Source organism: Sinocyclocheilus anshuiensis, unplaced genomic scaffold (assembly GCF_001515605.1).
Source record: "Sinocyclocheilus anshuiensis isolate Anshui unplaced genomic scaffold, SAMN03320099.WGS_v1.1 scaffold940, whole genome shotgun sequence".
Classification (NCBI taxonomy): domain Eukaryota; kingdom Metazoa; phylum Chordata; class Actinopteri; order Cypriniformes; family Cyprinidae; genus Sinocyclocheilus; species Sinocyclocheilus anshuiensis.
In genome coordinates, this window is record NW_015549620.1 from 273,746 (window position 1) to 284,352 (window position 10,607).

Genomic DNA, 10,607 nt, shown 5'->3' on the forward strand with positions numbered 1-10,607 from the left:
GGCATAGAGGAGAAACAATAATGTACAGTATGTGGAAAATAATGTGTTTTTTGAACCTTAAACCGCATAAACACATTTCATTACACCAAATACACAAAATAATGTTCTTTTTAGCAACATCATATGACCCCTTTAAAGGAATAGTTCACTCAAAAATGAAAATTTACTGAAAATTGACTCTTTTTTGAGAAAATTTAGTTTTTGAGAAATGTATCATTACATCGCTTGCTCATGAATGGATCCTCTGCAGTGAATGTTTGCCATCAGAATAAGAGTCCAAACAGCTGATAAAAAGCTGATAAAAACATCATCATAATCCAGTCAATCAATAAACATCTTGTGAAATGAAAAGCTGCATGTTTGTAAGAAACAAATCCATCATTGAGATGTATTTTAACTTCAGACTGGTGCTTCTGGCTAAAATAAGTCCTCTATCCATAAAATTGCTTTGTTCAATGAAAAAGTCACCTTGTCTGAATCAGGAGAGAAATAGACACAGATCAAGCACCGTTTACAACAGTACAAAATATTTCTATTTTGATGTAAGAAGATAACAAGGGATGGACTTTTTCACTGGAGGCACTGGAAGCATTTATTTGGATTATGGAGTCATGTTTTAGCCAAAAGCAATGCCTTAATGTTGGATTTGTTTCTAACAAACACACAGCTTTTCACAATACTTCACTTGATGGACTGGAGTTGTGTGGATTACTTGTGGATTATTGTGATGTTTTTATCAGCTGTTTGGACTCTCATTCCGACGGCACTCATTCACTGCAGAGGATCCATTGAGGAGCAAGTGATGTCAAAATCCATTGATTCTCAAAATCCATTCCAATTTTCAGGAGATAATAATTTTTGGGTGAACTGTTCCTTTAAGTTTTACAACCCTTGTCATGTGCTTGCTTCACTTTAAAATAGCTGCTAGACGTTTATGCAATAAGTTTTTAATCTCCCCAGATCCACAGGCTGTCAGTCTTGACAATTACCCCATCCACACAATCACCGGCCTGGTCAAACTGTGGTTACGGGAGCTACCCGACCCACTTATGACATACAGCCTCTACAATGACTTCCTGTATGCTGCGGGTAGGTTTTTGGCCACGTGCAATTTTGGGTGCTACATATGTTAGAAAGAATCACACATTTTACATTTTCTTCCCCTCCAGATCTGCCAGAAGCATCTGAGCGGTTGCGTGCTATCTACCGAAAGTTGGATGAACTACCTCCCTCAAACTTCTCTACTCTCGAAAGGCTTATTTTTCATCTTGTGAAGTAAGGAACCGTTGCATATGACTAAGGTGAATATTAGACATCCTGTGCATTGCCTCACCACTTGCGTAATTTCTTTTTATATTTAGAGTGGCAAAAGAGGAAGCTCACAATCGAATGTCAGCTAACGCTCTGGCTATCCTGTTTGCACCCTGCATTCTACGCTGCCCAGATTCTTCTGACCCTCTTCTCAGTATGAAAGATATAAACAAGACCACTCTGTGAGAATCATTTTGGTTTATTTGTGTTCATTTATGACTAGATTGTTTGTCTGGTTTGACTTGGTGCTAATGGTTGATAGTAAAATCGGAAAAGGTACAATACAAAATACATAAATTGTGTAAGCAACTAAATTGTTAATTGTTATTAAACAATTAATTGTTAATTGGCCAACATTTTGTAAAAAGGCCTACATTGCCTCATATGAACCTTATGGTTAACATTTATGTGCAGTTGTGTGGAAATTCTAATTAATGAGCAAACAAGGTGCTATAATCAGAAAATGGAAGAAATTCAGCAGTTGGAAAATGCAGAAGCTATGGCCATTAATCAGCTCAAGCTCAGAAGGCAGAGCACGGTAAGAAAAACTTCACATACTAGATAAATGTACACTACCATTACATTTTTTTTTTTTTTTAAGAAATTAGTGTTTTGAATCAGCAAGTAGGCATTAAATTGATCAACAATGACAGTAAAGACATTTATAAGATAACAGAAGATTTTTGTTTCAAATAAATGGCGGTCTTTTGAACTTTATATTAATCAAAGAATACTGAAAAATATCATGGTTTCCACAAAAATTTTCAGCAGCAAATTGTTTTCAACATTGATAATAATAAGAAACGTTTTCTGAGCACCATATCAGCATATTAGAATGATTTCTGAAGGATCATGTGACACTGAAGACTGGAGTAATGGCTGCTAAAAATTCAGCTTTGCCATCACAGGAATAAATTACATTTTAAAATATATTCAAATAGAAAACAGTTGTTTTAAATTGTATTTTTGATTAAATAAATTCAGCCTTGGTAAATCTAAGACACTTCTTTCAAAAGCATTTCAAAATCTTAACAACGGTAGTGTAAAAAAAATATCACACTCCAAGAACAGTAACATTAGTATTATAGCATTAAAATTATGGAATGCCATTATTAAAACCACTTTTCCAATTATGCTAAAATATGCAATATAGTAACACACCTGTTCACCTTTATACAGTATATCACCGTGCTGCACCCCTAACTGTTAAACCTTAGTTTAGATGTCAGGGATCGTATCTTCTAGTGGGAAGATGTTACTTATTATTCTGATTGTATGATTCTTAATGAATCTGAAATATTGTGTAATTAATAATTTTAGTAATCGGTAACCATTTTGTAAAAGCAATAAACCTAAAAGGCAATGCTATTCTGAATACCGCCATAGCTGTAGACACCCCGCCACACACTGTGGCTAACTATTCATAATGTAGCAAAGCCTCACGTACCTTATCGGTTAAATGTACGTGCCATTTCTAGTCTAATAATTAGCCCCTTTGGTATAACAGCTTGCAGAGTGCACATTATGGCTCTCATCTTACATGATTTCATGATCTCATTTTCCATTAGATATTTGAGCGGCCAAAATTACATTCAGATGTCGCCTCAGTGGACAAAGAATTCGAAAAAAACCTGCTTGAGAGAATCAAGTCCATTAAGAAGGAAAAGTGAGTTGAGAAATTAATGTTTTTTTGTTTTGTTTTGATTGAATTTTATTTTTTCGTTCATTAGTTGTTCTTGTTATTTGTCTTCTAGCACAGCTTAAAATATGCTTAATTTAAAGTGAAGTAGTATCATTTCACACATGCATTTTGATTATATGTTCAAACCTCAGTAACTTTTGTCCAGGGGCACAGAATAAGTTTGTGCTAATGTTAAGAATTATTAGTATGTACCTTTATTGTACAGTTCAAAACCTATTCCGTTTGTGGTTTAGGAACGAATTGGCCTTCAGACTACCTGAGTTTGAACAGGATAGCTCTGACGCTGAGAACATGGACTCAGAATCATTAGTCAGCTCTGAGAGTCTACTAGAAGACCATTTTGTGAGTTTGAACTCGGAAGGTCAGTACTGAGGTACCAGACATTTTAATTACATTATGCTTGGACGCCCCCACATGCTCTGTGTTAAAGAGGGCTTGGATTTGCTGCTTTTGCGGTGAGCCAGTTATTGAGCTTCAGTTATTTAACCTGCTTTTTCTCTAACCATGGGTTTGCACTGCTGCTTTTACATAATTTTTTACAATTTCGTGTTAATATATTTAGTCCTCAGTGGCTAATCCAAAGCATCTCTTTCAGCAAACACTGGCTTTAACAGCTCCAAGCCAGAGAAACCTGCTAAACCTCCTGATCCAACACGGGATCCTAAAACAGGGAGCAAACCGCCTGCTGAAGAGTTGAGCCAAAACCGCTCTGCCTCACACCGAGATGGAGTCCAGTCCATGTGTGTCATCCAGAGCCAAGACGTCCCAGAATCCCTCGCCGCCTCCTTTTCTGCAGGCAATCAGGGCAAGAGACGGTTTTCAGACCTTGACATTCCTTTTATAGATGAGGATGTTTGACATTGTTACACCAAAAAAAAAACATATTCTAAAATCTGTGCAAATGTTTCTTTCCTGCAACGGTTCAAGCAACAGTCGGTATCCCATTTCTGACCATATCAACACTCACTTTGTTTTGAGGAATAAATCAAACGCTTGGTTCATGCATGCTGTCTTAAATCATGTTGTCCTGTTGTGTTTATAAGAATACATTTGTAAAACAAAACTTGGGTATCTTTAAAAGAACTTTAAAGCCATACTTAATTTCGATAATGTTTTACTGTGATTATTTAAACATTCCTTATATTCTTGGCAACATTTTGGTAGGTTAAAATATTTTATTAACAGCTTGTTAATTTTTGTGTGTCTGGGCCTATATTATTGTTTTTACAGGCACATTAGAGGAGTCATTGTTCCATTATTCTCGCAAACAAGAACTGTTCTCTTATTGCATTATTATATTCATTGTTTTCTGTGAAATTACTGTAAGTGGTGTATGTCATGTTTCATATGTGAATATTTTTATATTGTTAAAACTTTTTTTTTTTTAAGATTTGAAGATGTTGGAAGTAATATAATCACTGTTCTTGCATGCATGTTTGAAGTGGACTGTTGAAACTGCTGCAAGATTTTAATTTAAATTTTTTTTTAAATGCAGTTATCCACGGCAGATTCTACGATTTTTTTCTTATCAGCAGTCAAATTACATTTGTTTTAAGGAGAAATCTGTGAGAAAATGTTTGTGTCATAAAGGCGGGTGTTTTATATTGTAAGGATAGTACAGATATATTCTGCTCTAGTGAGGAAAAATTGTTACAACAGGTGTGTTAAAACCATAGACTATAAAAACTGGTGAGACAATGCTGCAGATTGAAAACTAGAATAAATTAGAACACCCATTTAGTTTTAGAAATCTTGATGCATCTTGACTGTAAATAGTTTTATGTTATGGGAATTTAAATCTAATTATTTAAATTCTGCTGTTGGCATTTAAGACATATAAAGGTCCAGCAAAATCAATGTGAATTACTGTCATTTATTCTTCTAAAATAAGTTTAAAAAAGCAACATACCATAGGTAAATTATTATTTATTTATTTATTTATTTTATTTTTTTTTTTTTTGCCTGGCGAAACAGTGTTAGTGAGGATAACAATTAAAACAGCACCCGATTATGGTAATAAGCACAATTAAATCTCGAGGAAAGCCACTCCCGTATGACATTGGCCAATAAGAAGCCTGCATTGAAAAAAATGGGCCGGACTCCCGAGAGCGAGGACTAAGGACAGGAAGTCGCATATTTTAGCGTGGATGCTAACGGGAAACTAATATTTTGCCACACATCGCCCGTCCATCTCCCACAAACAAGAATGGATACAAGTTAACAATGACTGGAGAGAAAAAGAAGAAAAAGCGGCTGAACCGCAGCATTCTTCTTGCCAAGAAAATCGTTATTAAAGATGGAGGCACTGTGAGTAAAACATTTCTTTGTGGCAGTTAGCCATATTCTAGTCAGGGCTAACAAGCTAAGCCAGTGTGTTTACAGGATGAGCTGTGACAACTCTACAATGAGTGTCATTTCGATTGGCAACCTGTCAGGCACCTTCTGGTGATTTCATCTGTTTCGTGATGTAAACTCGTATCTCTTTACTTACGAGGAGAAATTAACAGTAATTTATCCGAGACAATAGTTTCATTAGACAGCCAACAGTGAAAACAACAAGCCAGCTGGCAAGAAAGCCAGTCAGATCGATCATGGCTTGCGTTTTGACATCGAGTGATTTACCTTATGTACAAACCTGGAAATTAAACTGGAAGCTTGGAATTAAGAGAATGAACTAATTTAGTTAAAAAATAGTCTTCATGGTGACCATCAGTGACAGAAGTGGGTGTCCCATCAGAATGGAAATGAACATGCTTTTTATGACATCTGTTCTGTCCGACTGTTTACCTGATGTGTTCTCTATAACAATGATGTGTTTATGTTTTGTCATGTTGTTTTGGTTGTGAACCGGTTTTAAAAAAAAGTCGATTTGGCCTTAAAATGTCAAGACAGCTGCTAATGGGTGGTCAAATTTTAATTTAGACTTCATGAGTCTAGTAGGATGTATTCACGTGATATACTGTGTAGTCTATGGCATTGTCCTTTAAAGGGGTCATATGATGCGATTTCAAGTTTTCCTTTCTCTTTGGAGTGTTACAAGCTGATTGTGCATAGATAAGATCCCTGAAGTTGCAAAGACTAAAGTCTCAAAACCAAAGAGATATACTTTATCAAAGTTAAGACTCTGCCACGCCCCCCTAAAACGGCTCGTTCTAACACGCCCCCACATATCTACCTCACTATGTGGAAATATTTGCATAATGCTGCCCAAATGTGCAAGCAAAGAAAGAAGGCGTGGTTTCAGTAACCGCAGTTAGTGTTGAAGCAGCCATGTCAGAGAGACGCTGTGTGTTTCTAGGCGAAAGCAAAAGCACTTTATTTGGCCTTCCGAAAGTAGATGCATTTGAAAAATAATGTGTTTTTTGAACATTAAAGCATGTCAACATATTCTGTTACACCAAATACACCAAATAATGATCTTTAAAAACGCATCATATGACCCCTTTAAGGAAACACTCATCAAGACCATTGTTTGAAGGTCCCTAGACTCAAAGATGTTTGAAAACACTGCAAGGGCATGAAGACTCATTATCACGTAAGACTAAATATTGTTATACACCCTGAAATCATGGTGTTTCATGGTATTTTGTTGGTTGATGATATACTCTGTATTTGCAACCTGTGCTTATTTGCATGGTCTAATACAGGGTTCCAAGTTACAAAAAAGGTTTTAAATAAATAAAATGTGTGTATGTGTGTCTTCATTTCTTCACTTTAAAACATTTAAACCCCTGAGCTTTTAACGTCAAATTTTTGACCTTTTGTTTTTGTATAATATTGGTAAAAAGCACTAAACGTCTGTCCACAAAAATTTATTAATTAATGATTAGCTTTCGATCGTCACAAACTCCCTGAGTTCCGTTTGGGAAACCTAACCTAATTGTAAATGAATTTGGCCAGTTTGTAGCAGGCTAAATTGTATGTTTGCTATGAAAGTAAATCTTTTTTCTTTGACCTGTTGTAGGTAATTTGAACACACTACAGGTTTTCCCAGAAGTGTAAGATGGTTTTACATTGTACCATAAACAAGTTGTAGCCTACATAACAAGAGCTTTATAATCATTGACCTATTGTACAAGTGGTTAGCTTAAGACTCCTGGAAACCGATTTAAAGGTTTGACACAGTAGCTCTAGGTATCAACAGTAGCTTTGCAAACTCTCTAGTTAACATTTTGCTCTTCTAAACTTTATTGAGAGCTTTTACAAATATGTTATAGACAACACAATGAAGGCAGATGTATAGACTGACATTGTGTTAACCCTCTATTAGCCTGCGTAGCTCTTTCAAGCTGTGTTTGCACGGTTTGAAAGCTGCTTGGACACAGGCCTCAGCTCTTTCTTTCCCCCCTTTTTAATGATCCATAGCATTGTGTTCAGTCTGCAGGCTATTAAACACAGGAGTGTGGGCTTTCTTTTGTACCATTAAACTTTCGATGTTCAGCGTGCATATTTTCTATAAGGGTATGGCAAGACAGTTTTGGGCTTTTAGAGGTTGATTTAGGATGAGACATCCATCTGATATTTGTTTTCTAAAGTAAAAGCTTTTGCAGTGCACCAGATAAATAGCAAGTAAGTGTGAGATAATGAGTCTGGCATTGTAGGCCCTTTGGACCCTGTTATTGCACACTATGATCTTGTTTATTTAGTGATAATAAATGGTAATAAAGCATCGGTTATGTCAAAAATATTATATCTGTGATGTGCATCATGCCTTCTCCCATTTATCTTGTCAAAACGTCCTCCTTATTACTTCCTTTATCTATGTTGTTCACATTAAATCCTGTATTTTGTTTGTTTGTAGAAACTTTATTAGTAAAGTAAATCCTCCTTGTTTAGCCACAGGGGATTGGAGAGCCCAGTGTCTATCATGCGGTGGTGGTTATCTTCCTGGAGTTCTTCGCCTGGGGATTGCTCACCACTCCCATGCTTACGGTAAACCAGATTTGCTTCATCGCAAATTTCAGATCACAGTTTCAGATCAGAGCAAATTACGAGCCATGAATGTTTGCATTCATCCTCCCTTCCTTTTGTATCCATAACAAGGAGTGACATTTCCCATTGCCCGGATCTGAGGAGCCTTGTACAAATTTATGAATAAATGAATCCTGATCAAATGGAGAGGGCAGAATTATGCACTCAGTTTTAGTTGATAAGGGATGCATTGTGTCGTCAGAGTCTAATGAACCCAGCCATATTAAAACAACATCAAACAGCTTCATGCTAATAATGACCTTTTTATTCTGAAGGCTAACTGGAGGGTTTGTCAGGCTACATGGTTGTAAATGAAGCTGAACCTGTGATTTACTACTTTGTAACATTGTGCCAGTTGTTTTTATGCCGTTCAGCATGATACTATTGTTGACTCTGTATCCAGTACAGTCACAGCATGCTGCACAAAGTGCTATTTGCAAAACCTTTTGCCTCAAAGTGATCTGTGGCTTTGAGTGTAACCGGTTTTTCCTTATGATTTACACTGTATGTAAAGTAGAATTGGAGTTTCCTTTTCTTGAATAAGGCATGAATTGAAAGCAGTGTTGGGTTTGGCTCTCAGTATAGGTCAGCAGCCCCTTAGAATTAAATCTGGACCAATCAGGCAAAGCTTAATGTAATTTATTCTTGTGGTAGCAAAAGTTTCAGCAGCCATTACTCCAGTGTCACATGATGCTTCAGAAATCATTCCATTATGCTAATTTAGCATTCAAGAAACATTCCTTATTATTATTATTATTATTATGTGTTGACAACAGTTGTGCTGCTTAAATTTTTTGGGAAACAATGTTACCTTTTTTCAGGTTTCTTTGATGAATAAAAAGTAAAAAAATAAAATAATTTAAATGGAAATCTTTTGTAGCATTGTACATTTACTTAACTGCATTGCAAACTTACTGACCTCAAATGTTTGTAAGGTAGTGTAAAATATAAGACTAAAAATGTAAGATTTAATCTCACTGCTATTAAATTCAGGTATCAGATATTTCCAAGTTTGTTTTCTTTGTTGTTTGTTTTGTAGGGTTGTTTCTAAGGATGTACTGTACAGTATATCTGTTACCTTATCAGTATCTGCAAATATTGGCTTTTTTTTTTTTTTAAGTTCTGTCTGTTCTGAAGTTAATTCAGCAGCATAAAGACAAAACCATATAGATTTATAATAACAGTCTTGATATTAATCATCAGTCACAGCATTAAAAAGTCTGAGACCAAACTGAAATCTGCTTTTTTGTATTTAATCTTTTGAAATAGGATTTTGAAATATTTAAAATTGTCACTGATTAAATAAGAATTTGAAAATGTTCACCCAAAACAATTATGCTTATTATTTGTAATGACAATTGTTAAAATGGAAAAAGAATGTAACGTATTATAATGTAATAATTAGTGCTGTCAATATTAGAAAATAATATTAATGTTTTCAGTTTAACAGCATTAAAAATATTTAACGCAATTAACGTAGGAGCGGAGCTAGGGTTGGCCACCACACTCTCAACTGCTGTTGGAAAAAAAAAAGTCTCTTTTTTTTTTTCTTGACAAGAATTGCATTTATTTAGACGCAGAACGTCTTTACGACCACGTCAAACGGAAGACTTTTCAGATGCGCACTCCAACTTCACCTTAAGCATACACGACTTTCTGGTGAAAGTGAATCTAGCAGCCTGTTTGAAATGCGCTAGGCTGTACTACTGTCCTCTCATTCTGCATCAGTACAAATACGTGCACGCGTTGCGCGTGTTTTGCTTGCTTGAGTGTTTGTGCATTATATGAGTGGCTTTGGAATATAAATCGCAGCACGTTTCAGATGAAAAAAAGGCGACTTCTATTTCTGAAAATATCACAGTTAGGAGATTTATATCGAGTGGTTCCCTGCATTATTACAGCAAAGCATGTGATTACAGTACTAAGCCGCTGCAATGGAGCAGCTCTAATGCTATTAAATTAAAGATGATGTACCATAGAGCAAAAAATAAAAATGAACAGTGAAAGTAACAAAAACTTGTAAAATTAATTTTAATGGGCATAATTAAGTGTAAAAATAACCAAACCAAAAATTATTCAGAGACCAGATATAATTTTAGATTTTTTTTGTGAGGATAGCAAAATAATGTAAACTGTGACAAATTATACCCAAAAATTCTTCATACAGTGGACTAACAGTAAAACTGATACAAATTTGGGACCATTGATTATTCAGACCAAGTCTGGGAAAAAAATTTAAGTTCATGTTTGCATAAACCTGGATGACAGCATGCCTAGGAGACTACAGGCTGTCATTAAGGCTAAGGGTTGCCCGACTAAGTATTGATAGTTGTGTAAATACTGTCATACTAACAGCTGTCTGAATAATTTTTGGTTAATTGTAATCCATTACATACTTTTCTATCAAATTTATCTAACATTATCAAGCTGAATTTGTTCTGACACAGTTTAACTGAGTTCTTGTCATATTTTATTACCATTTTCTAAACTATAGCGAATAAACTGTGATAATGTGAGAAATGTTGAAGGTGTCAGAATAAATTTAGGTTTGACTATCTATTTGATAAATTAAGTTAACCAACTAACATTATACATACTCTTTTGGTTTCTGTACCCAATATTT

General features: G+C 35.3%; 2 protein-coding genes across 9 annotated transcripts in view; both read left to right on the top strand.

Annotated features, from left to right (window-relative positions):
- The window catches only part of LOC107659404 (unconventional myosin-IXb-like), a 32,431-nt gene extending 28,420 nt beyond the window's left edge, over window positions 1-4,011 (top strand). For 5 of the 6 annotated variants that reach the window (XM_016448330.1, XM_016448329.1, XM_016448333.1 and 2 more), the window contains 7 exons: window positions 961-1,089; window positions 1,170-1,275; window positions 1,362-1,493; window positions 1,726-1,849; window positions 2,880-2,977; window positions 3,247-3,374; window positions 3,609-4,011. In XM_016448330.1, coding sequence (XP_016303816.1) covers window positions 961-1,089; window positions 1,170-1,275; window positions 1,362-1,493; window positions 1,726-1,849; window positions 2,880-2,977; window positions 3,247-3,374; window positions 3,609-3,871 — 980 coding nt within the window. In that variant the 3' untranslated portion in view covers window positions 3,872-4,011. Of the gene's footprint in view, window positions 1-960; window positions 1,090-1,169; window positions 1,276-1,361; window positions 1,494-1,725; window positions 1,850-2,879; window positions 2,978-3,246; window positions 3,387-3,608 lie in introns of all 6 variants that reach the window. The other variant, XM_016448335.1, reaches the window with a different exon arrangement.
- A 1,107-nt stretch (window positions 4,012-5,118) lies between these two features.
- The window catches only part of mfsd14a2 (major facilitator superfamily domain containing 14A2), a 20,225-nt gene continuing 14,736 nt past the window's right edge, over window positions 5,119-10,607 (top strand). The window contains exons 1-2 of one of the 3 annotated variants that reach the window (XM_016448336.1): window positions 5,119-5,320; window positions 7,850-7,945. In XM_016448336.1, coding sequence (XP_016303822.1) covers window positions 5,237-5,320; window positions 7,850-7,945 — 180 coding nt within the window. In that variant the 5' untranslated portion in view covers window positions 5,119-5,236. The remainder of the gene's footprint in view (window positions 5,321-7,849; window positions 7,946-10,607) is intronic. The other 2 variants (XM_016448337.1, XM_016448338.1) reach the window with 2 other exon arrangements.